Here is a 26,987-nt window from a genome sequence, read left to right as displayed (position 1 = left end):
GAAGACATGTGGATTCTAACTTCTGATCCTCTGCTTCAAATGCTAGACATTTTACCCAAGACAGATAATACTGCAAGGCAATTACTAAACCTCTGTTTTATCCTTGGGCTAAATATTCTTTTATCTGTTCTGCCTAAGGACTCCTGTAGAGGTAACTTTCAAACCTAGGTGCTTCCTTCAGACAGGGCACTGTCCTGCTGCTCTTTCCAGTGTTACAAGGGGAGGCTCAGCTGGGTCCCTTATGTCTTGCTCTTCTGGGCACTGCACCTGACCTGGTGCCTTGTTCTACTCCTTCCTAGTCTTTAGCTCTCATTTTCCTTAGAACAGGAAAGAAATCAGCAATCTCAGCCTACCTAAAGATGAAGCTAATTTTCCCCCTTTGAATGATGTCCAAGCATGAGGTGAATGTTGAGAAAGGCATGTTCAGCTGCTCCCTGCCACCCGATAGTCCTAGCAGTGCAAGAGCAATCGCTTTACATCAAGACTTATTTCCATGGACTGCATCAGTACAGAGGGATCCCAGAAAAACTATGTGTTTAATTCAGAGCATTTCTGATGGCAAGATAATATCCCATGGCAGGAGATGATGCAATAATATTGCCAGCTGGAGTTAGGGTTCCCAGAAGCACTGCAGACTGAGGTAATATTTTAATTATCCTAACACTCCTTCACTGCTCACCCTCCTTTTGGTTTATGTTTGGCCAAGGGTGTCCTTCTGTAGGAGTTACACTGCCAGGGATGGTAACTCACAGGATGTTTTCTTGTGTTAGGGACCTTTTCAGTAAATGAGAAAGCAAAATTCTGCATCCTGATCATGTTGGAGCACAGCAGCCATTAAACCAGAAGTCCAGTTCAGCAGCCAGTGACTGTGAGGGAAGCAAGCAAGTAAGGAAGAGGGATGGAAGGTGTTCATTATGTGGTGAGCAGAGCTAAAGAACACCCATACCTGGAATAAGCACAGGTATAAACACAGCTGGAGGACAGGGGACTGCTGAGCTGCCCTGGCTCCATGGGACACTGCTTGGACTGGCATGGGGGGACATGGTAGAGCATCTCTTGCCAGAAAGGTGCAGCCTTGGTGAGGATGTCTGGGCTAGCATTGCTCCAGCTCCTACAGCTGCTCTAGGCTCCCATGGAGACAGCAGCATTTAAAGTTCTGTTCCTCTGCCTTTCCTCAGCAATATCCACACCACAGTGCCCTACTCTGGGGCACAGACACTCCTGGGTTTTGCTAAACAGGAATGTGAAATAATGGTTTAAAAGGCAGGCAGGGTTTTAAAACCTGAGTTAGCTCCAGGAAGTGACTTGGACTATCAGTTGGGAGAGCCTTAAGTATCGATGTATAGGCAGGAAACATTTGAGAGCCACGGTGAATACCTATGCAGATGGCTGCCTTTTGAAGCACTAGTTAAATGTATTCCCAGTGCATCTGCTAATACAGCCTCCTTGCCTTGCCACAGCCTTCTTCACCTCCCACTACTGCACCATAAGAATGTGAAAAATTGTTTTGTTGGGACTGACCCCCAGCTGGTTCCTTATCCTTTCTTCTTAGAATGTACTACTTTCTCATATCTGCTCTGATGTTTACTTCAATTTTGGGGGTATTTCTCTTGTCCTTTGATCTAATTCTTTCTAACTTTTCACTGTCATTTTTAAGCTCCAGAAACTCTCCCTTTCCCATTTCTCCTTGCACCTGAAGCAAACAGAATTGAAGGTACATTATCTCTAGATGAGTATTTAGAAACATCAAACCTCTATATAAATAACTGAAATCCCTGGAAAAGAACAGAGATACATAATAATTCTTTTGCATATCACCAAGAGTAGCAACTGACATTCTTCACTGCTCTGTTGCCCTGCAAGGAACTCAGTAACACTGCTACTGCTGTCAGCTCTTGGGTTTTCTGTAGCTTTGTTCTTTACTTCCTATCTCTAGACAGAAAATACAAATTTAAAAATCTACATCAGTTTCAGGGGGAAAGTGGGAGCTTGTGGCAGGGAGAATCAGACTAAAGTTGTCACAAATAATTGCAGGTGTGGTTCTTTGGTTTCTCATAGGTTCTGCAATGTCCTCCTCTTCTCACCCCACCTTTGGAGGCTTGGGATCCATCTGTAGCCAGGCTTGCTTCTTCTCAGCCACTTGTGCTCTCTGGGGTGCACTGTATTTTCAGCCCCATTGTAAATCATCTCACAGGACAAAAGGCTCAGCCTTTTCCACAACTGGAAATAGGACAGACATACCAGGAACAGCAGTCTATTCCTAACTTGCTATCACACTGTGTCAGTGAAAGTGCTTCAAAATATCTTAATTTAAACTTATCTGCTGAACTATTTTTAGTTCCTAGGATTCAAGAGCCTCTCCATGTATGGTAGAGGAAGGAGGGAAAACTGGGTGGGGAAATTTCCTCCTCTGCTTTATATGGGCCTAGCTGCCTGTGCAGAGTCATCAAAGTTACTCATTCCATATCAGAAAAGGAAATCCTTCTTGTTTAAAGCGGATGTACAGCAGCATCACTTGAAAAGATAGGTTGCTTATAAATAAGTGGCCTATTCATCAGCAGGTCATAGAGATTACCTCTTCTGAGAGTGACTGCAGTCACATTTCTCTGCAGAGAGGGTGAGTGCAGCAAGTCATCTCTCAGCCTGTTACAACTGGTATAGGCCACAGGGGCTGTGAACAAGATGAAGTATCTGAATGGCAGTTTGAAGTTATTGCACCACATTTTCTATTTGCCTTTCAGCTCTGACAGTTGTAACTCTAATGATCACAGTTATGTGACTGTTAGACTAACTCACTGGTTTTGACATTCACTGCAGTCTAGGAGACCAATAGGTTTAGGATAATAGCCTACTACTACTACATCCTACATGCCTTAAAGTAGAATAGAAAAGCATTCTGCTTAGACCAGGAGATTAAAATTAATTCCTGAACTATTGATCTTACAGAAGTCTGTTCCTAGCATTATGAAGCCATGCTGAATCACCCTTGGCCCTTGCCACTCTATGAGCAGCCAGCCTTTCAGGAAACAAGGACAACAGCTTCCATGGTTGAACCACAGATGGAGGGACTGATCTCATTTCAGCATGCATGAAACTGGAAATTGCTTCTGCTTGGGAAATCAATTTCCATACACTGCAGTAGCAGTCTAGTTGTATGTGTTTGTTTAAGAAACCCCACTTAGTAACTGTCATTCATGTGTGAATTCTCTGCCACTTGGAAGGCATTTATTAAAGACTACAGAGAGATAAACACCAGGAATCTAGAGCCTTCTTTCTCCATTTCTCCACCTTTAGGCTTGAGTATGACATTTAATCTTATTCCTTCAGTTGATATCCTTCTACAGAAAGCAGAGGTAGTATTTTCAGGCTGATATATTAATGGGGCAGAACCCAGATTATAAACTACTGTTGTCTGTCTTAGCTAGGGTGGATGAATTTTTCATTCTTTCTTGAGTCATCTCATAATTGTCACAAGTAATTTGCCATCTTCCTCAGGTATTCTTACTGGAGACCTCCAGGACCTCAGGCATCACTCTTGTCCAGCATTTCAATGAAGATGTTGTGGGTTGCAGCACTGGAAGTAAAGCTGATAGAGCTCTGCTCTGCTCAACCTTTGCACCTCACTGCAATCCTGCTGCCCTAGAGCCTGACAGAGACACAAATTTAGCTGAACATGTGTTAGCTCAAGATAAATCTAGCTGCAGATAATACTCTCTGGGAGGGGAAAGATCTTTAGCATTTGAAGATGTATGGAGGAAAACGATGTGATTCCTGAAATGAAAAGGTGTATACTCTCATTTGTCCTAGTACTTCTACTGTATGAGATACCATTTGAAGCACCTTTTTTTAAACAATCAGTTACTCAGACATTACTTCTATGTTATTATTGTCAGCACAGGGACTCTGACTCTGGGTCACAGTTCCTCAGACACAATCAGAGGTCATTCATCATCCTGCTGCTTGTGAAGCAGTGTCAGAGTTAGCTACATTTCCATGGTCCTTGCAGAGCCCCAGTTAGTGATTTTTTCAGACTCTGTTGTCTCATATGTTAACATAGCCTGGCCTTGCACATGCACTTCTACTCTGACTTAGGATGTGTAAAGCTGATGGGGAACAATGGCATTAAATCAAAATTTTGCCAATAGCTCAGATCACAAAGATGATTAGAGCAATAATCACACTGAAACAGCTATACATATAACCCCACAGACTGTCTTAATCAAGCTGGTAGTTTTAGATTCCAGGGTTTTGGCATATTAGTTGAAAGAATTTGTAATGCAAAAAGACAACAGGAATCCTTTCCCCATCCAGTTGTTTCCATCAGTTCTGAAAATAATATGGGACAAGCTTTCTGACAAGATACGGACAAGTCTGCTCAGGGACAATACTGAAATATTTTTGAGACAAAGTGATATTGATGGATGAGGGAGAGGCATAAAAGGGTGAGGCATAAAAGGACTTTGACAAAGAGTGATTAAACAACAGGCATTACTCAAGAGAAGTGAGAGAAAATTATAGTTAGGAAGGAGAAAACTGTCAACCTGGCCAATACCTGGCTAATTGTTCTTCAGTTTCACTTAAACCCATCATAGGAAGGGACATCAGTTTGCTGGGAAATGTGTAAAGCTTTATTGTCATCAGTATCTACCACTTACATTAACTAAGAATCTCACTCTTTGCAGAAAGACACAGGAGCAGAAATGGGGGTGAGTAGATTCAGCATATCTTGATACACTGACTATACTGAAAGGGCAAGGCTCAGTCAGCTTCTCTGTAGAGGTCAAATGTAAGGAATTAATGAAACTTGTATCAGAATGGTCCTCAGTCCTTGCCAAGTATCTTGGAATAATGAGCAGAATATACCCTTCTAGCAGACGTAGACTGTGACAATAAGAAAAAAACAATTATTTAGCTTCAATTAGGTGCATGAAGTGATTTTTTGGTGCATTTTTGCAGAAAACAAAATGAAAAGTAAAATCAACATGGACTAACAAAAAGTAGAAAGAGTCTTTGACCTGCTCAGTAAGATAAGACTTCAGGCTGAAGGAATAACATGAACACAGTATATGCTGGCTTCTATAAGATACTTGATACAGTTCCACATGACTCTTCCAACGAGAGAAATATGGATGAGATAGGACTACCGTAAGGTGACCACACAATTGGCTAAGAATAGAACAGAAAACATCACTATTAATGGCTCATGATGTCAGATGAGCTAACTGGCTAAGTTGGTAGTAGTGTTTCACTGGCCTTCTGAATCCAACAGGACTACCTCTATATTTTCACCCACAGAGCTTTAAACACTAACGTCAATCAAAGGTCCTCTCCACCTCAATGTTATATGACTGGCAAGGAGACAGATGATAAAAAATCCCAACCCTCTTCTCTTCTGTCAGTGGATCTTATCCTCTGGCTGCACCTAGACGGAACGAGCAGCATGTACTGTGGGGCACACCACAGCCCCCAAACTGCTGTTATTCACATCTGGAACGGAGCTGAGACACCTTGCAGCTTCTCTCTGGTTTTTCTTCCCAGAGAAACCCAGGTGTGTGGGTGTTACCTGGACTGAGGAGCTCAAAAGTGTTCCCAGGTACAGCACTATTGTCTTCCTATCTGCTTTTTTCAGATGCTAATCCCTGCTAGTGAAGCTTTGTAAATGTGGCTTGTTTCTCTTGGGTGTTGTACCTAGTGTGCAGTAACAAGAAATAGCAATAATACCATTTTCAGTGGTGTCATGGGGATTCAGTGGAGATTGCTGTAGATGACGTAACACATGGAAGATATACAGTGTCTCATGAAAGGCTAGAATTTTTAATGTGGCAGGAGCTTGAACAGTTGCAGAAAATGACTAAAATCAACTGGTCAATGAGACTATCTGGCAAGTGGATTAATCAAGTCCACATAGTGAGATGGTGAGCATATACTTGTCAGTATTACTGGAGTAGATGTTGGATAGACAAAAGGAGTGATCAATCAGTGGTATCCTGCTGTCAGACATCAATTTTGTCAGCAGCAGACTTAGCAGATCCTGGCATCCTTTTAATTTATGTTTTGTATTTGATATCTCATTCTCTCATGTCTAGTAAATGCAAATCTGTCTGATGTCTGTCTCTCACATTCAAAATGAGAAAGCTTTTGTGTGTGTTGGGGTCTCTCCTTTGCTGAGCCTCCTATTTCCATGTAAACTTGTAGGAGCATTGTATCTCTGTGACTTCAGACTCTTAAAATTAGCAAATGGACTCAAACACTATTAGCATGAAATGGGTAAGATCAAAAGACGTGCAGCATTGACTGAATAAACCTTTCAGAGGAAATTGGGCTAAAACTGCAAAAGACAGATTCACTAGTGCATTAAACAGGTGCTGTCCTGGCAGAAGAAAGTTCTCCTTTGGGAGAGGGCTATGTAGGGAATATCCAGGGCCCAGGTGTGAGCTGTCAGCACAGAAAAACTGGCCATGTCTGCTACCCTTTGCACTTTTGCACTTATATTTCCATCCAGCTCAGAAAGAAGGGCAAACTGTCACCCAGCTGAGAGATTTTTTGAATGAAAAAGCTACTCAAGTGTCCGGCAGGATACCATGAGACTAAGATATTGCAGCCGTGCACAGTGATGTCTCTACACCCTCTCTGCCTAACAGAGCTCTCCAACAGCAGTATGGCTAAAAATGCTCAAAGATCTACAAAATGAATGGGCATGTTTTTTTCCCTGGGCTTTTAACTTACCTTCAGAACAGCCTGTTTCTTTCTGTTTTTCCAAAACCAGTACTTTGCAGTGGGGCAGTGTCTCAGTGGCACATTTAAAATCACTAGCCATTTAAGAAGAAACACTGGTTTGACAAGTATTCTAACTACATAACCTCAGATACATGCTAAAGTGTTGCAGACTGGAGTAGGACTGTAGCATTTGTCTGTAGCATCCCAAATTGGAGCTGAAGCCATATCTGTGTTTTATATTATGCACAGGTTATGTGATGGAAGTGTGAAAATATCCAAGAATGACAAATATTTCCTATCCCAAGAGTTTTAGCTTTACTTTGAGGGAAAAGAATATATACTCCTCTGCTTAACTGCTTGCAATTTAAATACTGATCAAAGCTTTAAAGGTTGAAACTTTCAAGGGAAATACTTAGAAGGTCAATATAACCCATCCAAATCTTATTTTGAAAGGACTTCAGGTATGTAAAGTATGAGATGTCTGTAGCCTCTAATGACTTACTGAGATATTTGCAACATTAGCCATGGAAAAATGACCTTGTCTAACATAAATAGCTGGAAGAACAAAATTCGAGGTGACCTCATATGAAAAAAGCAGTTGACAAGTAGTATTTCATCACAGAGGAACAGGCTCTTTATCTCTAGAACTAGCAGAGTACCTTATTTTCTATAGTAATGGCTTTTCTAGAATTCGGTCTTGGTGATAAAATTTACTGGTTTTTGTTTCCTAGAGAACATGAACAGTATCTGACCTCATGTAAGCCTGCTTGTTCAGAAGTTTGCCTGGGCATTAAAATGCTTTCTTTTAATAAGGTCTGGTCTTGGAAAGATTTGTACTTTTTATACTTCTCTTTACTGTAATTAGGTAACAAAAATAATTTCACTTCAGTGAAACTTAGTTAAGAGGAAAACTTCCATAGGCTTTGCTTAATTGAAATTTTTCCTTTTTGTGGATTTTTTCCAACGGAATTCGGTGTGTACATGAAATAAGTGCTTTAGAAGTTAACAAAAAGTTTTCTATAGAAATTATTCACTACACCAACAGAATTTATCAGAGTTTTATAACCCTTCCTTTTACTCTTTTATCTATTCCATTTGAATACTCTTATAAGAGACTGAGCTGTATTTTCATTCCAGTGGTATGTATCAATATTAAAAGGTTTCCCCAAAGACACATATATGTACATATATCCCTATATGTGTAAATATTCATCAAAGAAGAGGCTTGAAGAAGAACCACTTTCATTGCTCTTGCACTAAGAGCCTCTGTATGACACATGACAGGTCTTGTCACTACAGCAGTGTTGCCTCGTGAGAGTTGTCTTCTTGGTGTGCAGTGATGGCTGCTGGATTCCAGCATGCATGGTCAGACCTTCATTTTTCCAGTCTAACACTGGAGATTGTCTGCCAAGGCTACAGAATTGCTAAGGCTGGGGCTGCTAGAGGGAGAGTCATGGGAGGGTGTCCCTTGGCCACGGCTCTGGGGTTGTCTCACAGGAGCTATTGCTGGAGTACAGAAAGGAGTGGTAAGACAGGACCTAGACAAAGTGTGGAGAGATGCTGAGCAGGCCACAACTGCAGAGATCTACAGACTTCCCAGCACCATCTATTCCCTTCCTTCCCATCCACCACAGTCCTCACTATCAGCATCTCATCTTTCAACACCTCTCAGTCTCCTGTGCTGGAGCTCTGAATGGTGCTGCCAAAACACCACTCCCTGGTTTCCAAACACACTGTCACCCTCCCTGGGCACAACCATGCTTTCAGTGTAGGTAACAGCCTCTGCTGTTTTAATTCAGCTAAACAACTTCACTGCAGACATCCAGAATCCCAATGCTCCTCTGTTAAATGTTCCTCAGTTGTGTACACAACAGAAATCTGAACCGTGGACTGGTTCTCCTCAGACATGGAAGAAAATGGATATACACAGGAAAGCCCCTGCTCTCTCTTGTCTTCCTCTTAACCTGGAGCTGGGTGCTCTCTGAGAGTTTCAGGCAAGGGAACTTATTTTCCTCCTGTGCAGGTTTCTTCTGCCCCTCCATGTTGGACAAGCACACTGTGTTAGTTTTATCTCTCGGAGGGGCTCTTTGGCACAGAAATGCTGGACATTGAGGCATTGGTAACACTAACTTGAAGCCTGCACCTTTCTAACCTGAAGCTTACACCATAGAAGCTGTGATAATATAGAGTATATTTTCTTATTTTAAAATAAAAAATAGGAGTTTCTCCTTACAGGGAGTACAGGGAGGCGGAAAGAGTAAGTTTAAGTGCCAGGTGACAATGTCCATCACACTGCTCAGTGATGAAGCTATGAAGACAAAAATAGACAAAGTGACCTCATGGCTTTCAGCAGCAAAGCCTACGAGACAAAAGAGAGGCTTTAAAAGGCCTGTGGACTGATAGCAAAGAGCTTGGACATCTCAGAGTTTTGGTTCTGCTCCAGAAGAGCTTTGCTTTGCTTGTCTCTCATTGCCTCTCTTTCTGTTTATGGGGAGTTGTGAATTAAACGGGCTTTGTGACATGCCCAGCTCTCCAGGTCTGGACTCTCCTTTCTCAAGCTTGGATCAGCCTTATGCAGGTACAAATCCTTTTCTCTTTTCTTTTCTTTTCTTTTCTTTTCTTTTCTTTTCTTTTCTTTTCTTTTTTCTTTTCTTTTCTTTTCTTTTCTTTTCTTTTCTTTTCTTTTCTTTTCTTTTCTTTTCTCTTCTCTTCTCTTCTCTTCTCTTCTCTTTTCTCTCTTCTCTTCTTCCTTTCTTCTTTCCTTTCCTCTACTTTTTTTTAGTCTACTCTCCTTACCCCATTCTTTTACCTATTCTGATTTCATTCTTGCTCTTTACCTTCTACAAGTCATCTTAGGAAGATTTCTCTTCCTGTTTTTTCTTAAACTGTTGTGGAAGATTGTAGCTTGGATAGCATGACCATTTTTCTGTTGGGAGGACTGGTGTAATTAGTTGTGTGCTTTAGCCTTTGATGAGGAGAAAGGTGGGAAGAAGAAAAGAGGGAGGTGAGAAGCAGGTCCCAGAGGGCCCTATTTGCCAGCTCTTTCAGAGCACAGGACAGTTCAGAGCAACTTTCTAGGGAAGTTGTACATGAATCCTAATGCTGAGCTAGGACTACAGGCTGGTGGAGTTAAAGACCATCTTCTGTTACATTTTCTCTGACAGTATTTGCTAGCCCAGAGTTTAGAGTTGGCACTTCCATGGTAGGCTGCTGGCAGAAAGGGCTGTGCAGACATCACTTTGAATGGTGTTGCTCCCTGTCTGGTAGCTCCTGATGCTAGAAATCCTCCTGTGAGTCACTCAGGCCAGAGCTTACATATTCTGCACTTGACAAAGGCTCTGTGGTACTGCTCTTTCTCCTTGTAACTTTAGAAGCAAAATACCACCAGGTGAGGTAGAGCTTTTAGTAAGGTTGTTTGTAGCAACTTCCCTTATTTTCTCCATTGTCAACAACCCCTAGAGACACAGGCATGCAGATTTGTAAATGAAGTGGGCAGACCTTCAGGGACTGTAGCTTGTTTCTACCATGGAGAGCAGGTCTTTGAGGGCAAGTCTGTGACTGCCCTGGAGAACACTAAATCTACACACAAACTTGGCCACTACTTCAGTCTTGGTTCAGCAAGGTGGAGTTATTCTGTAAGGAAAGTTTTGCAAAGAGCCTTCACTTTGCAAATGCAAGTACAAATAATGAGCCATTTCAGCATTGCTTTTCCTGTTTCTAGTTCTGGGTGCAAAGGAGAGGAATGGACTGTGCATCCACATGAAGTGATCTCAAACCACAGAATTGCCCTTGCTGAAGTCCCAAAGCCAGCAGCATGTGCTATGGAATGGCTGCAGACTTTGAGAGCTTCCTGGAAGGATAGAGCTTTGCAAATCAACACTTTATTTTCAGCATGGGGTGGGAAAGGGAAGCTCTTTCTGCTGTGGTTACACTGATGCAGTATGGAATGATGGTGCCACAATTGTGTAGACTAGAAAGGTTTTGGGAGACTGTAGCCCTCAGGAAAACTAGTAAACTTCTTAACTAAGCTCCCTGTCCCTCACTGCAGGTTACTCTGACATTAACAAGTTCACATTGAATGAATGCTTTGTGATAAATTGATCAGAAGTGAGATCCTGAGAGGACTGAGCAGCTTCCATCATCTTTTGAGCTAACACCATCCCTCAGTACTGCCTTGCACCCCTCTCCTCTCCTCTCCTCTCCTCTCCTCTCCTCTCCTCTCCTCTCCTCTCCTCTCCTCTCCTCTCCTCTCCCTTCAGCACAGCAGAATTTATTATGTCTCTCTTGGGAATGTCGGGGCTGGACAAGGTGGTTTTTTTGACAAATTATTAGATATGTACAGTGGATGGTTGTTTCATCTGTACTATCATGCTGGGGAAAAGGCAATGAAAAAGGGTGAAATGAAAGACATCACAAATTAGTCTGTGGTTTAGGTATGTGGGGCTTTTCTTCTGTGCAAGGCTAATGCTGACTTCTGTCACTTCAGCAGTGATTCAAGGCATGTCCATACTTTCACTGGCAGACAAGCCTGGTTTTACTATTGAATCCTGTTCACCACCTGCTTTCCCTGCACACAAAGACAGAGGATACAGTGTTCCTCCCTGGGGCTTTACTGACCACAGAGCAGGTGGAAAATGATTATCCCACACTTTTATGCCAGTGTCCCAACAGGTGGTGTCTTTTCCAAGCAAGCCTGTCTAAGTGGATTTCCTTCTGGTCTGGCTGATCAGTTGTGGGGATCTGGGATTCTTGCTCAGGAGCAAGTACTCTTCTTCCTTGCCAGGCATGGGGCACAGGGAAGAGACTGCAGCAAGGATGAAATCATTCTTCCTTTGCCTCCTGCAGTGGCAGGGCTGCTGCAGAGCAGCAAACAGCCCTACACACAATGCTGCTGCACCACACTGACTGGAGCTGACATTGCAGGGCTTAGATCAGGAGCAGCCCTGCTGTGCCTGCAGAGCACCCCTCCTTTTGCACACGTGCAATCCTCTAAATGGTAGAAGGAACATTTACAGAAAGCAGGGCTCCACCTTCAGGGTGAAAAATAAATGGTAAAAATTTCCACAAGCAAGGGAAGCACTGTAAAAACGTCAGGGACTCTTGTTCACATGCTTTGGAAATAGGAAATCCCAGGTCTGATGAGTAAACTTAGACTGGCCATCGGAGTGGGAGGAGTTCCCTCCCCACACCTGCATTGACTTCTACTGTGTTTGCAGGAAAGAGAAAACTGCTACTGATTTTCTACCAACAGTTATAAAGACACAGTTTATAAAGACAGTTTATATAACCAGTAAAAGTGGAATGAAAAAAAAGGGCAAGGGCTGTGTTTCCTCTTATGTTCACTAGAGCACCTATAGCCATTTCCCTGTCTACTTTTGCCCACCCAACCTTTTCTGACCTCTCAGAGTGCCTCTTTCTATCTCTTCCAGAGCTCCACCGCCACGAAAGCATCCAGGAGAAGAATGTGAAAGAAGCCAAAACCAAGTGCAGAACCATTGCATCCCTGCTGACAGATGCACCCAACCCCCACTCCAAGGGGGTGCTGATGTTTAAGAAACGCAGGCAGAGGGCTAAGAAGTATACATTGGTGAGCTTTGGCAGTGTGGATGAAGACCGCTCCTACGAGGAGGAAGACGGAGTTTTTCCAACCAGTGAATCTGAATTTGATGAGGAAGGTTTCTCTGATGCCCGAAGCCTAACTAATCACTCAGACTGGGACAACACTTACCTAGACATTGAAAAGTCCAAATCTGACTCTGAACAGAAGGAAGAGAAGCAAAAAGGTTTGAGTGAAGCCTCAGGTAAAGGAGCACGATTATTTGAGCAGCAGAGGGAACGGGCTGGGAAGTACACAGTTGAGAAAACTCCAGTGCAGAAGAGCCCAGAGCTTGCCCCAGCTGCCCAGCCAAAGCAGGGCACAGTGAACGGAGATATGCCTGTGCCACAGAAGGCAGACAATGTGCCCCTCAGCATCCACCTGGAGGCTGTGCAAGTGCCCAGCAAGCAGCCAGCCACTGTCCCCACTCAGCTCCTGACTGCCCCCAGCCCCACTTTCTTCCCTCCTCCCCCAAGCACCCCCGACCCCTTCTCTGCAAGTTCAACAAGCATGTTCAACAGGTCTGCACGGCCCTTTACTCCTGGCTTTTCTGGCCAGCGTCCAGCAACGTCCTCTGTCATCTTTAGGCCGCCTGCACCCAAAAAACCCACTGAAAGTCTGGGTGGGCAAAGCACAGTGGTTCCTCCTTTCTCACCTCTGGTTCCAGGAACACCTGCCAATGCCCCAGTGCCAACACAGCGTGGTCCAGTCAGCTCCTCCACATCTCTTTATATTCCTGCACCAGGAAGACCAACATCACCATTGGAGTCACAGCCGAAAGGGGGAGGAAGCGCTTCAGAGGTCAAGCCTTCTGCCAACACTGCCCGGACATCCACCACCTCTATCTTTCTGTCAACTCCCTCAAAGCCAGGAGGGGATGTGGCCTCCACAGCATCCCAGCCACGAGTCCCTGGAACAGCCTCTTCTTCATTGTATATTAGTCCAGCACCATCACAGCACATGAGAAGCAGCTCCCCTGTGCCAAAACAGCCTTCTCCTGCCATAACTCCAGCAACACCACGACCTCCTTCAGAGCCCTTAACCTCCAGGGAGCAGAGGATTGCTGTGCCAGCTCCCCGCACAGGCATCCTGCAGGAGGCTCGCCGACGGGGCAACAAGAAACCCATGTTCAGTAAGATTGAGGAGAAGAAGAAGAATTCACCCAACCCTGAGCTCCTGTCTCTGGTGCAGAACCTGGATGAGAAGCCAAAGGGTGACCACCCTGCAGCGGGCTTTGAGTCTGGGCCTGAGGAGGACTTCCTCAGCCTGGGTGCTGAGGCCTGCAACTTCATGCAGTCCTCAGGCCGCAAGTTCAAGACCCCACCTCCGGTGGCCCCCAAGCCTCAGCAAGATGCTGGATTGGTCAATGGGGCCCAGGACATGCCTCAGCTTAAAGGCAAGGGGGCAGAGCTCTTTGCCAAACGCCAGAGCCGCATGGACAAATATGTGGTGGAAACAACACCGAAGCCAGAGTCCAAGCCCAGGACCCCCTCTCCATCCCCTTCTCTACCCTCATGCTGGAAATATTCACCCAACATCCGGGCTCCCCCTCCAATAGCTTACAACCCAATGCATTCCCCTTTCTATCCTCTGGCAGCCAGCAAATCTCAGGCTAGCAAAGCAGAGAGCAAAGTGAAAAAGGCACCTGGCCAGAAATCAGGGATCAAGGTCATTGATTTAATGCGCCACCAGCCCTATCAATTGAAGTCAGCCATGTTCTGTTTTGGGGATCCTCCAAACCCCAGCACTCAGACTACTCCTGGTCAGCCAACCCCACAGGCTAGCTCATCCTTCATGGCAGCCAAGCAGGTCCCTGTGAAAATAGCCAAGACCCAGGAGATTCGTCGCTTCTCCACTCCGGCTCCCATGCCAGCCTCCAGCAGCCTGGCACCCACTGTGCTTATGCCCCGCTCAGCCACCACGCTGGATGAGCCATTGTGGAGAACAGAAATGGTCTCTTCTGCCCCTGCTACACCAGCACCCTTCCAGGTGGAGCTCAGCCCCTCCCCTAAGCCATATCAGAGCTCCCCAGAGCCTGGACAGCTGGGACAGGGACCTCCTCCAAACTCAGCCTCTGCCTCTCGGTTTCAGGTGGCCAGGCCCAAATTCTCTGCAGCAAGAACAGGCATGCAGGCCAATGTGTGGAGGCCAAGTTTTGGCCATCACTGAGGCAGGCACCCCTCCCATCCTGTCTGTGGCCCCACAGAGATAGCGCTTGTTTTGTCTTTCATGTCAGCTCAGTACATTGGGATGAGTGACACAAAATGAAGAAAAAAAACCTCAAAAAATTACTGCCCTTCTGCACCACCCCCTTCCCCAGCCTCCCCTTGGTCTCAGAAGGGATGCTTCATGGAAAGGCTTACTGGCTGTGGCTACAGTAGGAGGAAGAATGTGGAGAGAGGGCACGTGTGATACACTAAGACTGGGAACTTGTACACAGCAGCAAAACCCACCACCAGAAGGGGTGAATGGCAGAGATTATCTCACATGGAGACATACATGAAGCAGTAGTTTTCCTTTCCCAAGGGCTTTGAAGTCACCCCTGCATGGAAGGAAACCAGGAGGCAAGAGCTTTCCAGGAAGAAAGGGTGAGAGGTGGGATTACAGAGCAGAAGCCGCAGCTTTCCCATGAGACCGTTCTTCTCTGATCCTCCCAGTCTGTCATGTTCACTTGTGTGTGCAGACACACATGTATACAGCAACACTCAGCAGGGAGTGAAAGGACAAGTGGGGCCTCACCTGGGACATTTCTCCCAGAATTCCCTCGGTGGGGGCATGGGAAAGAAGGCAAGAGAGCAGAGGGAGCAGTGGTGTTTGCCCATGCACATGTGGGCAGTGTGGCTGCACCCAAGAGTGCCCATGTGTGCCTGTTCCTCCAGTCACCAGGGCTGGGGCTAAAAAGGAGAGTCATCCTAGCTGGTACTAATTACCACTATCAGGTCTGGAAATAGTTTGTCAAAGAGGAACTTTGAGGGGACTTGATGGGGCTATCACCACCTGTGGGAACTGCAGTAGGAAGTATCCATTTTTAAGGATACCCAAAATCAAAGCCAAGCTCAGGAGTGTCTGGTTGGCACAAAGAAAGGCCCTGCAGCATCAGTCCCACTGAACAGGATATGGATGCTGTAAGTAGAAAGGTGGATTGCATGGGAAGAGGTACAGTTGGCTTTAAAATGAGACAGGACTGAATATGCATTTGTTCATGATCTTTTGGTTTAGTTCAGGACAGAAGTGGGACTAAATTAGAAATGGGTCATGACATAAAACTTGCTGAAAGCTTTGTGATGAGGGGAAAACAGAGGGCCTTTACAGACATTCTCAGCATGGAAGTGAAGGTCAGGAAAACAGAAAGTCACAAGTAAAACTTCATACGAAACGACTTAGGTATTATTGTGGGGCCTGTTTGGTAAAAACAGCAGTGCTCTGAGAATCCCAGAGGATCTGCACTCACACACATATACTGAGTTCAGTTTGCTGGTGATGCTGGGGAAACAGTACTGGTTATTCCTTGAATGTCCCAGGCTAGCCTCCAACTTCATCTCCACACTACAGGCATTCAGAAGAAAGCACTGCCTTCCCAAGGAAGAATTCAGCATTTTAGTAGGGACTGTGCATGTGTGTGTGCATGTCATCTATTCTCTGCTTTACACACCCCCCCAGCCATTTACTTTCTGCTTGTGATGCTCCTTTGCCAGCAGCCACTTTTCCAGTGTGATCCCACAAGTACACCAAGAAAGATTGCTCCTGGAAATCTGGCTCCAAACACAGCAGATGCCCCAGCTGCAGGGAAGGGGTTTGCCACCTCTTTCTGGGTCAGGGTTGCCCAGCCTTTTGCAAAACCCAGAGGAATGTGTACAGGAGGCAGAATGAGGGTCTCAAAGCCCTCTCTCCTTGAGACAAGTCTCCCTCTCATTAGACTTGCTCCTCTGCTTCAAGCAGTAGCCATTCCCTGACTGGACTGAGCACAAATTTTGGATATACAAAAGTGTAGGTTCTGGGGGAAAAAAAAGGAATGCTAATGAGTCTGAAGCAGTCTGTACAGTCTGTATGCAGTGCAGCTAGTGTTGTTTCATACTAAATCTAAGCCAACCTTCCTCTGCACAGCAAGAGCTTATGATGTGTAGCTTTTTCATGACAGCTGGGGGCTCCACTTTTTCTTGGAGGCTTGAAAGTCTTTCTCTGTGAGCACCTGGAGATTTTTCACATGTGCTATCCTGTGAAGAAAAAGAAGGCTGGAAAACCTAGCCCGCACCTCTGACTCTGGACAAGCCTCGGAGGGAGAGAATGAGAGTAAAAGAGAAGTAATTCACAATTCTGCCTTTGAATCCTTCCCACTCTGGCTGGACTTTTTTTGCATGCCTGTGTTTGCAGTGCACATTCCTGGTGGCCCTGAAACATATCATGAGCATGCTGGGAAGAGAGGAGGACAGAACTTATACCTTACTTGGCACACTATCAACCGTGGGAGAGGATTGTAAGAAAAGCCATGGGAATACCTTGAGTTAATGGCCAAAGGTGAGGCTGAGGCAGAAGAGATGCTGCATCTGGTTGTATGACATAGGAGCAGCCAACCTGAATTGATGAGGAGACTGTGTCCCTGAAAAGCCCCAGAGAGGATGTCTTAGGAGAAATCATCCCCCAGAGTTAATTCAGATCACCAGAATCCATTTAGCTCCAGTGAAGGGGAGCAGCCATGCTATAAAACCTATCTCAGATGATTGCTTTCTCACTCATCCTATACTGCATTGCATTGCCAGCATTTCTGGGGAAAAAAAAAAAAAAAAAAAAAAAAAGATAAAAAAGTAAACAAAAAAGAAGAAAAAAAAAAAAAGAAAAAAAAGACCTGTGTGCAAACTGAACCTCTGTGACTCTTCCCAAACATGGAGGGAGGAATCTTCTGTTTCATCTAGGAAAGCTCTGCGAAGGAAGTCAAGAAGTAGCAGTGCTCCAAAAGCTTTGTCTCTCATCTTGTGGAGTGTTGTCTGTCCCTGGCTAGAGATTTAAGCCATTAGCCTTAGACAGACAAGCTAGCCCAGGCTGAAAGCATTACCAAACTCAGGTGTAGAGAGGGGTTGTGTGGACCAGAGGAAGGGTGCTCAACATAATTCTGCAGTCAAGAAATAACCTCAGAAAGTTTGAATCTTACTCCAGTATCCCTTTCCCTCAGGCCCCTAAAATTAAGTGCTCTCAGGGCCTGAAAGTCTCAGGAAATTCATTTTGCCACTGGAAAAATAGAGAAGTCTGGCCTCAGTACGTGAGGGAAATTGCATGGGTTTAGTATTTTAGTGATCCCACTCCAGATTTCTGGGAGATAATGATTTCTGCTGAGGAGTGATTGCCAAACACCATTCAGTGTTAGACATCATGATCCAAGTGAGTAGAATAAATGCATTTGCCCCATCATTTCTGATAATGTAATGGGCAGGGAATGAAAAGTTTATGTTTGACTGGAGAACAAATATAAAATATAAGAGCAAGGAAAAGAACCAGGAGGCTGGGAATCCTGCATTTTACTTACATCCTTGCTTCAAAGCTATGTTTAGAAGCAAAACTGAAGTAGTTTAATAGAGTTCAGCCCCTCACAAACTTTTCTGGATCCTTTGCTGACACAGGACTGATCTGCAGAAGCAGAGGCTGTTGCAGATGAGGCCTACAGTGCTCGTGGTGTATCCCAAATAAGGCCTGTAGCTGCAAGTAGCATGAGATGAGAAATAATACTGAGATGCATCTGTTAAGTTTTAAAGAAGAAACCTGAACTATTGCTGGCTTTAAGCAGCTCTGCTAATGTCTGCTCATGAAAATACTGTGGCTGACCTGTTAAAAAGGTCACAGGTAAAGTTACAAGGAATACTTTAGAAACATGTAAGCTTGTCTTGAGCCTCTCCAAATGTCTAATTCCTCAGCTGTTGAACAAGCACAGACATAAACAGTTGTTTGACAAGTTTTAGCTCCCACCTGCTAAGTTATAAGCTGCAGTGGTAGGCCAAACCCCAGTGTTCCCTTGTTAAGTATTTGAAGATGTCTTCATGGGCTCTGATTTAAAACTGCCTATCATCCCTCCTCTCTAGCATGCTGCAGGCTACACATTGCAGCTCTGGCAATTCAGGGGTTTTATCTTTGCTTCAAAAGTAACAGTCCCTTCCCTCTCCATATATGGGAACACTTACCAGAGATAACCTCAAGATCCTGCAGCATCTGGGAGGAAGCATCTCAGAAGAGACTGGTGTGATGAGGGGTCACTGATGCCAGGCATGAGCACAGTGTGAGGCAAGATTGTTCCTCATGAAGAATATGCTCCCTTTCTGCTATAATATCCAGCACCCCTACTAAACCCTTTTCCTAGAAGAGACCCATCAGTGCTCTGAAAATGGGAGCCCAGCAGCAGTGCTCTGTCTGGTGAAAGATGTGACCCCAGATGAACAGAGTTGGCATCTTTGTTTATGGAAATACCTTTCTTCCTTTTCTGTTTTGTCTTTTTTTTTTTTCCAATTTACAATCACTTTCTATTTGTTTGTGCAGAGAAATAAACTTGTGATATGCACTTTACATGTGGCATTTTGTCATTTTCTTTGCTTGGCACCCAGGAGGAATTGCTATCTGTACAGCACATGTATTTAGCACTACCTACTAGAAACTGCTAAGGACAAGAGAATATAAGGAGTTCAAAAAAAGACGGGATCTCTCAGCAATAAAAACACTTATGTTGGACTTAAAGTCTCAATACATTAAAAAAGCCCCATGGAAGCAAAAACTTAAGTGAGATCCAAAACTTTGATACTACAGATTATAAAACACTCACTCACTGACAGGTTGAAGACATTTGTGGACCAGCCTGAGCTGGCCTGCCCCATGACTGCCCTTCAGCCTGTTCCAACATAAACCCTACCCTCTGCTTGTAAATCCAGTACCAGTGGAAGTTGGTCAGCTCTGATAAATCCAAATAGAAACTTGCACTGAACAATTCAACTTAATATTAGCCAAGATATCAGAAAAACAAGTCAGTCAGAAAATCAAATATATCCCATTGTTTTCCCAGGCTCCAAATATAATTCTCATTCTAAACTTAACCCAATTCATGTTAAAGTCTACTCAGTTTCTGGATCCTGAGAGGTTCATTGTGTTCAGTTTAGGACAAGTTGCCTTGCAGGTTGCCTTTCCCAGACATACTTCACTCACAGATAGCACATCCTAAGCACTGCAAAAGACTCTGGGATCAGCTGTAGGATTAGACTGCGGACTCTGGACATTTGTCCAAGTATAATTTTGTGGATGTTTGTCAGATTAATTGCAAGGAGGGCTACCTTTTGAGGTCTGCAGGTAGGTTGTAGGACTATCCAGCGTATTTCTGATTGACTTGCCATGAGAAAATGCTGAAAGGGTCAGCAATGTTTGCTGATGCCAAACCTAAGCTGCTGTCCAACCAGAAGCACAGCTCCCAGAAAAGTGAGTATACAGATGCACAGGCTGCAGATTAGGACTGTATCTTGTTTTGTTTAATAAATCTGACATAGTAGGATTATGAGCTACTCCAGATGGTTTGACACATTGCAGGACAGTTGCTGTATCTAGGGCTCTTAATTAAATTCCCTGTTAACCTCTACAACCTTCTCAAGTGAGAGTCATTTCCTCTCAGAGCAGATCATGTCAGAAGGAGCCAGACAAACAGACTTTGAAAGGTGGAACAGGAGCCTGCCAAGGGAACAGGAGCCTGCCAAGCCAAAGGATTACGAAAGAGCTGTGGAGCAGCCTAGGGATTAACCTGGCCTTCAGTACCCATCTTGGAGAGAAGTTTAAAAGCAGAAAATAGTGAGGTGCCTAGTGGAGATATCTACCCCCGAACAAAGCTACCCGGTGGAAGGAGGATGTGCAGCGAAGAGCACAGCAGGGATGTCCCTGGCACACAGGGAGGACAAGGCTGTTCCCCGGCAGCTCAGACCTATAGCTTCCATGGCCACTAGATGTAGCCACTGCTCTGCTCTGAGTCACCTGCGGGCTTGGCATTCGCCTGATGCGGTGTTAAGTCTAGAGGGTTTAGAATCTTAGGAAGTCCTTTCTTCCTAAGCTATCCTCTTTTGACGTTCACATATGGTGTTGCTCAGGCCCACATACCAGAGGAGAAGGTCAGGCTCATAGCAGAGAGTTTTGGCAGCCAGGGGCTTGCTGCAGCTCGGAGGGGGTTCCTGGGTCACACAGACAAACAGGCTGCCCAGCAAGTGACACACCACGGGAACGCAGCTATTCCACACACGCTCCAGCTCTGTGCTCAAATCCCACATATTTCTGTCCCAGTCCTATGTCTTATTGTGCACTAAGCCCACTTAGTGGCACAAAAGAGCCTGGCATTTATTACTTCTCCTATTTTGGTGCTACAAGTCTCCCTGATGTCCGTGTAAACTGGAACAGGTTAAGAACACATGAAATATTTTACATGTGTAAAACTTATATTTATTTCATCATCATCACCATAACAATAACCAGGAAAAAAAGCGCCAAATCAAGAGTCTTGCAACTTTTTTTCAGAACAGATTGAATCATGTTGGAATCTGCTGTTTATGAATACTTTCAACAAAGATCAGTCCTGGACATCAGGGAAAAAGAAGAGCAAGAGCAAGGTTTAATTCTCTATCTTGGAAAAATTAAAGTGGAGAATACTGATGCTGTTTTCCTGACTTCTACATGATCAAAATGTGCTCTGGATATAGCTCTGTTGCTGATGTTTCACTTAAGTACTGCTTGTGTCCATCTAGCAGCTAATAAGGCAGATTTCATATGCTGCTCTCTAAATAAGTTTGTAGGCATTGACAACTTGAAGTTAGATCATTTGAAATTAGGTGTACAAGAATGCAGAGCGAAAATAAATTAATTTTGAAGATACATGTCAGAGAAAGCAAAGCTTGGTTTAGGCTGTTCCTCAGGTCACAAACAAAAGGTATATTTGGAAAGAGGGAGGTGGTCACAGTGAAATAAAGACATTTTCTTGTATGATTATAAACTCTCTGAAGCGGTGAAAAGTCCTACAGGCAGCATATATACTACCCCACTGGCATTAATGGAAATTCCATGTACTTATGCAAGGATTGAATTTAGCCACCAAACCACCCCATGGTCCAGGTAAATCCTTCCGTCCTAAAGAAAACGGAACCACCTCAAGTACAGCTTGTAGTGATTAAAACCCCTTAGCATTGACTAGTATGAGTGGGTAAGATAACAGTAAGATAACAGATATCTTCTTCTGAGTTCATTGCATTATTTATGGCAGGGATAGAAGATTGGTACAATATTCCAGTGCAAAAACGCCATTGAACTTGGCACTGTGACAGGACACAAGTGAAGTCTCTGCTAGACCCACAATTGACATTTATAAACTTGGGAACTAGACATCCCTGTGTCTCAGGAGAAACTGTGTATAGAAGGAAAAATGAGCAGGATTTAGTTCTCAGTGTGGAAACTGAAAATAAAGACATATATACTTTTATTTGAAGGTAGAGTAGGAGGTAATGAATCTCAGTTTAAGGTGTGTCTTGGTGCTTAAGTGTCAGACACAAGAGTGCCTTATACAAATCACCCTATAAATCCTGGTGCCATACTAATGGGTTCAGGGCTCAGGCTCCATTCAGTTCCTTCCAGATGCACTCTTAGGTTCCATTTCTCACCTGGTATATGTATACTTCTCACATGAGACCTTAACTAGACAAACATATGCTTTGTTCCCATCAGACCACAGTTCCCATCACTCTAAATCTGGACTTCAACATCCTTGGCCTTGACCCTGATCCTGCCTGCCTCTCTCCCTTTGGGCTGGGGATCCACAGCAGGCTCTTGTCTCCTGGAGCTGGCTCATCCTGAACTGTCAGTGCCTTGTTCCTGGTCCTAATTTCAGGACATGCCTGCTCACATCTGATTGAGATCCTCACACACCACGCTAGACATACCTTCTTCTTGCTATTGCTTTTTCCTAGTCTCACTTCAGTTTTATGGGAGGAACTGGTAAAGAAACATATCTGTTTCCTGCTCACTTCCAATTCCCATGGGGCACTCTGCACCCTTCCAGCATGCTCAGCTTCTCTCTCTCTCTGCGGCTGCCTGGGGTGGGAGCAAGCAGAGCTGCACCAGGTCATGTGACAGTGAAGAGCAATCACATTCTTCCCTGCTACATCATCTTTTGGAGATTCACCATGCCTCAAAACCCATCAGGTTCCAGCTGGCACAAACTGTTCTCCTAAGGTGTAATTTGTGCTCAGGAAGGTCCAGGAGATGATTGGAGAAATAAAACAACAGCTACAGAATGGTCTGAAAACAGCTGCTGGAAGAAGCAGAGAGGAGGCAGAGTTTAGCATCAGCCTACTTACCACAAAAAGGTGCCATATAATGGTAGCTGCATTTCTCAGCTTATCACCTGGTGATATAAATCACATTCATTTCTCAGATGATAATCAAAATGGAGCTAGAAATTTCTTAAATTTAGATGTAACTCTACCTCATGCCTTTGGGAAAGAAGAGGCAAAGGGCTCTGATTTTAAGCAATAAAGCAGCACATTGTGTTTGTTCTCACTCTGTCCCTCCATATGCCACCACCCTCCTTTGATGAATGATGAATGAGTATTTAGAGCACAGGAATTTGAATAGGAGAGCAGCATCTCCAGGAGCACAACTGGATGTCACAGCAGACACTGGGCACTCTGGCCAAATGTCGAGCACGGTGCTAAACCAATCCAGAAGAATTACCATGGTGAGAAAAACACTCCTCCTTGTACAATCTGCAGTGAGGAGGCCTTGGCAGCACCAAGAGACCTCTATGGCTCCTCTATGGCCACCTGCACTTGTGCAGAGTGGGTGTGATGTGTGGACAGATGGTCAGCTGTGACAGTAGCATTTGACACCCTCCAGCTTTGTGCAGATGTAAATGCCTTCACCAGGCATGAAGCTCTGTGATGGTGCCCAGAGCAGGCAGTGGGTATTTACAGTTTAATTGTGCTTATTTTACACTGGAACTGCTCCAGGGATTTGCTCCTGAATCACTGGCATGGGAGTGTGAGGGCAGGATCTGGGCTGGACATCACTCTGGTGTCTCACCCAGCTCAGTGAAGGATGCAGTGCTCTCATGGGCAGTGGAACGTGTACATCATGCTGTTGCAGTAGATGTAAATGAGGGAGGATCAGAGCTGTGAAACAGGCACGATGCAAGGCACACATCGTGCTTATATGGATGCAAGCAAGGGGAAAATGGGAAGCTTTAGGCCAGGAGAATGCCATATGTGCCCTAACTCCAAGCAGGACATAAAAACTGTTTTCCTATTGCCCATAGGAATGTTCAGCAGTCTTCTACAGGACCTTCTTAACAGTACTGGGCTTTAACATGTAGTGCTTTCAACCCAGTTACCACCCTGCAAAGTTTTATATGCATTTGGTGCAGGAAAAAACAGCAGCAAAGTCTAGGGAAAAAGGAAAGTGGCTATGTCCTGATGTTCCTTTATATCAATTTTGCTTGCAATTCTTTGTCCAAATGATTTTCTATTATAATCACAACTGTGTTTTGGTTTTTTCTCCTCACTGGACTCTGGGATTATTCAATGGACAACTTGATTTTGATCCACTAGGGATTTGATCTGCCAATGTGAAATAGTAAGACAATATTTTCTGGAGGATTTTTGCCTTATTCAGAAACTGAAAAGTATGTTCATCTTTGAGTGTTCCAGTAAAATGAGATATGTTTTCTTCATCCTAAAACCAGAACACAATTGGGTAAGCAGGAAAAAGAGGGAGTTGCCTCATAATGAGTTAAGAGGAGTTATTTGACTGTACAAAGCTGCACCAAATGCAGACTATCAACCCTATTTCTGTAATTAATCAGGAAATTAATTTCCTTGATCTTTGGTTCAGCTGGGTTTCCCATACATATTAAATATCTTCTTCCTAGAATTCTATAAATAGCTTTCTAGAATTTGTGGGGTTTCCTACTACTTCTTGCTTCATGCATACTATTATTTTGCTTCTGTATTTTCTGAAGCATTTTAGGAAATATGTATGACAGCCTAGGGGACACTGGGATGACTGATTAAGAAGAGGTAGAAGGAGGGTGTAAAACACAGCAAGACCCAAGATAGCTTTTGAGGCATTACTGACAAGCAGGATATTGAGAAGATTTTATGAATTGCATCAAGAAGCAATAGGAGGAGGAACTGCATGTTTATTTGAACAAAGAGAAGGAAGAAGTGAGCCACCTATGGAGTGCCTGGTCCTCCTGGACATGGAGACAGTGACTGCAGGAGACCTGAGGTGCAACCTTTTCTTTCCTCTCCTCAGGGATGGCAGCAGTGCTATCTGAGACTCTGCCCTCTGGGCCTTTGGCTATTAATAACTGCAGGATGCCTGTGCGAGCAGCGTTCAGGAGTCAAATTCACTGCACTTTGCATCAGCACTTTGTGCTGGGCAGAGCTTCCCTCACCCAGGCACCCTGGGAGAGGGGGCTGCTGGACAAGCCTCCCCAGCAGGCAGCACCCAGAGACAGGCTGGGAGGAAGCAGCCACTGCTGAGCTCTGGGGCAGGTGTGTGAGCTGGTCTGAGCCTGGCACTGCAAGCCTGAGGTGAGTTGACTGGGCAGCAAAATAGTGCAGGTGGTGGAGAAGTAAAGACTGGTTTGGCTTCCAGCACCAATGACTGCTGCAAAGATCAATGCAAAAAAAAAAAAAAAGGAATTGAAAAAGAAGACAGAGCTGAGGGAGAAAAGCCCTGGCTTTATATATGGCATAGTGAGGAGAATGGGGTTTGAGGCTCCAGCAGCTTCTGGGAGGGCTGAGAGAGCAGTAGTACTGTGTAACTCTGGACCCTGTCCATAGTGAGACACTGCTGTCTCTTTCCTTATGCTAGACCAACTGCATGCAATGGGTTTTTCAATCTTCAGTCCTGCTGGATTACTTGGGGAATTAGTGTGAGGAACACAGCTTTCCACCATGGCTGTCCCTTTCTGCCTTGCCCCAGGAAATCCATGCTTGCAGCATATGGATGATTTCTCTGTTTTGTGAGTTTTAGGACCCATCAGATGGGCCATAACCTCTCACCTCTGCTATTTCCTGGCAGCATTGCCCTTTTCCTGTCAAGCAGGGCCTGCTTCTTTTATACAGCCAAGCAGATGTCTGGCTGCTTAAAGAGAATGTGCAGTGTGTGCGTCATGGCTGCACCTGCTCACACTTGCTTTGGGAATACCCCAGGATGGGCTCATAAATGATGTGAACTACACAGGCAGCATCTCAGTAAAAGGAAAAACTTGCAAATCTGAAAGAAATACTAATCCAAGGGAGTATCTGCCAATGTGATTGGCACTGTTTTGCTGTGGCTGGGCTTCTTTTAAGAGTTATCACAATTCCATCACATAAAATGATGTTGCAAAAGAACTAATGGTGGAATGATACTTCAGAATACACAGGAGATAAAAACGTCTTGATCAGAAGAGTAGTATACAAACTTCCAGTTACAGCTGTTTGCTTGCTAGTTTTAAAATATAACTCATAGTTCAAAGTTTTTCAGTTCTGAAATCTTAAGCAAGTAAAGTACAAAGAATCACAAGACAGAGATGGTAGTTATTGCTGCAGCTGAAGCCAATGTGTCTTTGCCCGTTTTTCTTTGTATTGTATTGCATTATATTAGGTGGGGATCTGTCCCCTATGTGCTGTTGTTTGGGCATGGACAGTGCTGAAGCAAAGGCAAGACATTTGCTCTATTTACATTATGTGTAATAACCCCTTAGAAGGACTCTCAAAAGCTGCCTGAAATGCAATTGCTGAGATTGCTCCTGATTTTCCCTGGTTTTGCAGTTCAGATCTCATCCTATCTGGGGACAGAGATGGGGAACACTGTACCAGAAGGAATATCCCTCTTCTCCTCTTTCCCCCTTCAAAATGGTATCCGATAAGATCAATACATAAGATACAGATGCAAGTGATTTCAAACAAATTGGGTGAACAACTTTAACAGGTTTTCCTGTGCCTTCCTCCTCCAGCCTTCTGTAACAAAACAGTAGCAGTCATAAAAGACAGAACTACTTGGAATTTCATTTTGTTTCTTTTTTTTTTCCCTTCCAGACTTGCAGTCTGGTGGCTTTCTGAGTACCTATTCTAATTCTAAAAGGACTGTTGAAATATCCAAACCAGAACTGCACATGATGCAAAGTGCTTCAAATAACTTTTGGACAGACCTGAAACCTTTATCCAAAAATATATATTACCATCTAATGATAACTGCATGTTGTTATAACATGGCATCATAGAGCAAATTTTCCAAGTGACATCCTGTTACTGCAGCACAAGATAATAACAGAGTATCCTTACAGCACACCCGGATTCTGAGAGACTGCCTTGTTGCAATTAAATTGCCTCTTTTGGATGAGTGCTATAGGGCACCTTGGCAATGCTTCTGCTGGGATCTGCTACCATATTTTGTCAGCATGCTGAGTCTCCAGAGAACCCCAGAGTGGCCTGCTGATGATTTCCTGTATGGGATGATACCTTCCACTAGCTCCATCATGGGGAAGGGATAGAAAAAAAACAGCGTGGGAAAGAAAGGCTGTGTATCTTTTACCTGTAGATGGCAACTAAAAGAGAGGCAAGAAATACATTTCCAGTGTTTCATTCTCCATTTCCTTGTGTGTTTAGAGCAAAGCAGAGAACCCTTTGTGGGA

At 44.3% G+C, this 26,987-nt stretch overlaps 1 protein-coding gene across 1 annotated transcript in view; it reads left to right on the top strand.

Moving 5' to 3' along the window:
* SYNPO2L (synaptopodin 2 like) overlaps positions 1-14,482 on the top strand; it is a 31,232-nt gene extending 16,750 nt beyond the window's left edge. Inside the window, exon 4 of the mRNA XM_054277325.1 lies at positions 12,147-14,482. Coding sequence (XP_054133300.1) covers positions 12,147-14,482 — 2,336 coding nt within the window. The remainder of the gene's footprint in view (positions 1-12,146) is intronic.
* The last annotated feature ends 12,505 nt before the right edge of the window (positions 14,483-26,987 follow it).

The sequence above is a fragment of the Melozone crissalis genome, unplaced genomic scaffold, assembly GCF_028551555.1.
Source record: "Melozone crissalis strain CALT ecotype California unplaced genomic scaffold, PUWL_Pcris_2 ptg000019l_1, whole genome shotgun sequence".
Lineage (NCBI taxonomy): Eukaryota > Metazoa > Chordata > Aves > Passeriformes > Passerellidae > Melozone > Melozone crissalis.
Note: the sequence above shows the minus strand (reverse complement) of the source record. Positions and strands in the feature narration are given on the sequence as shown.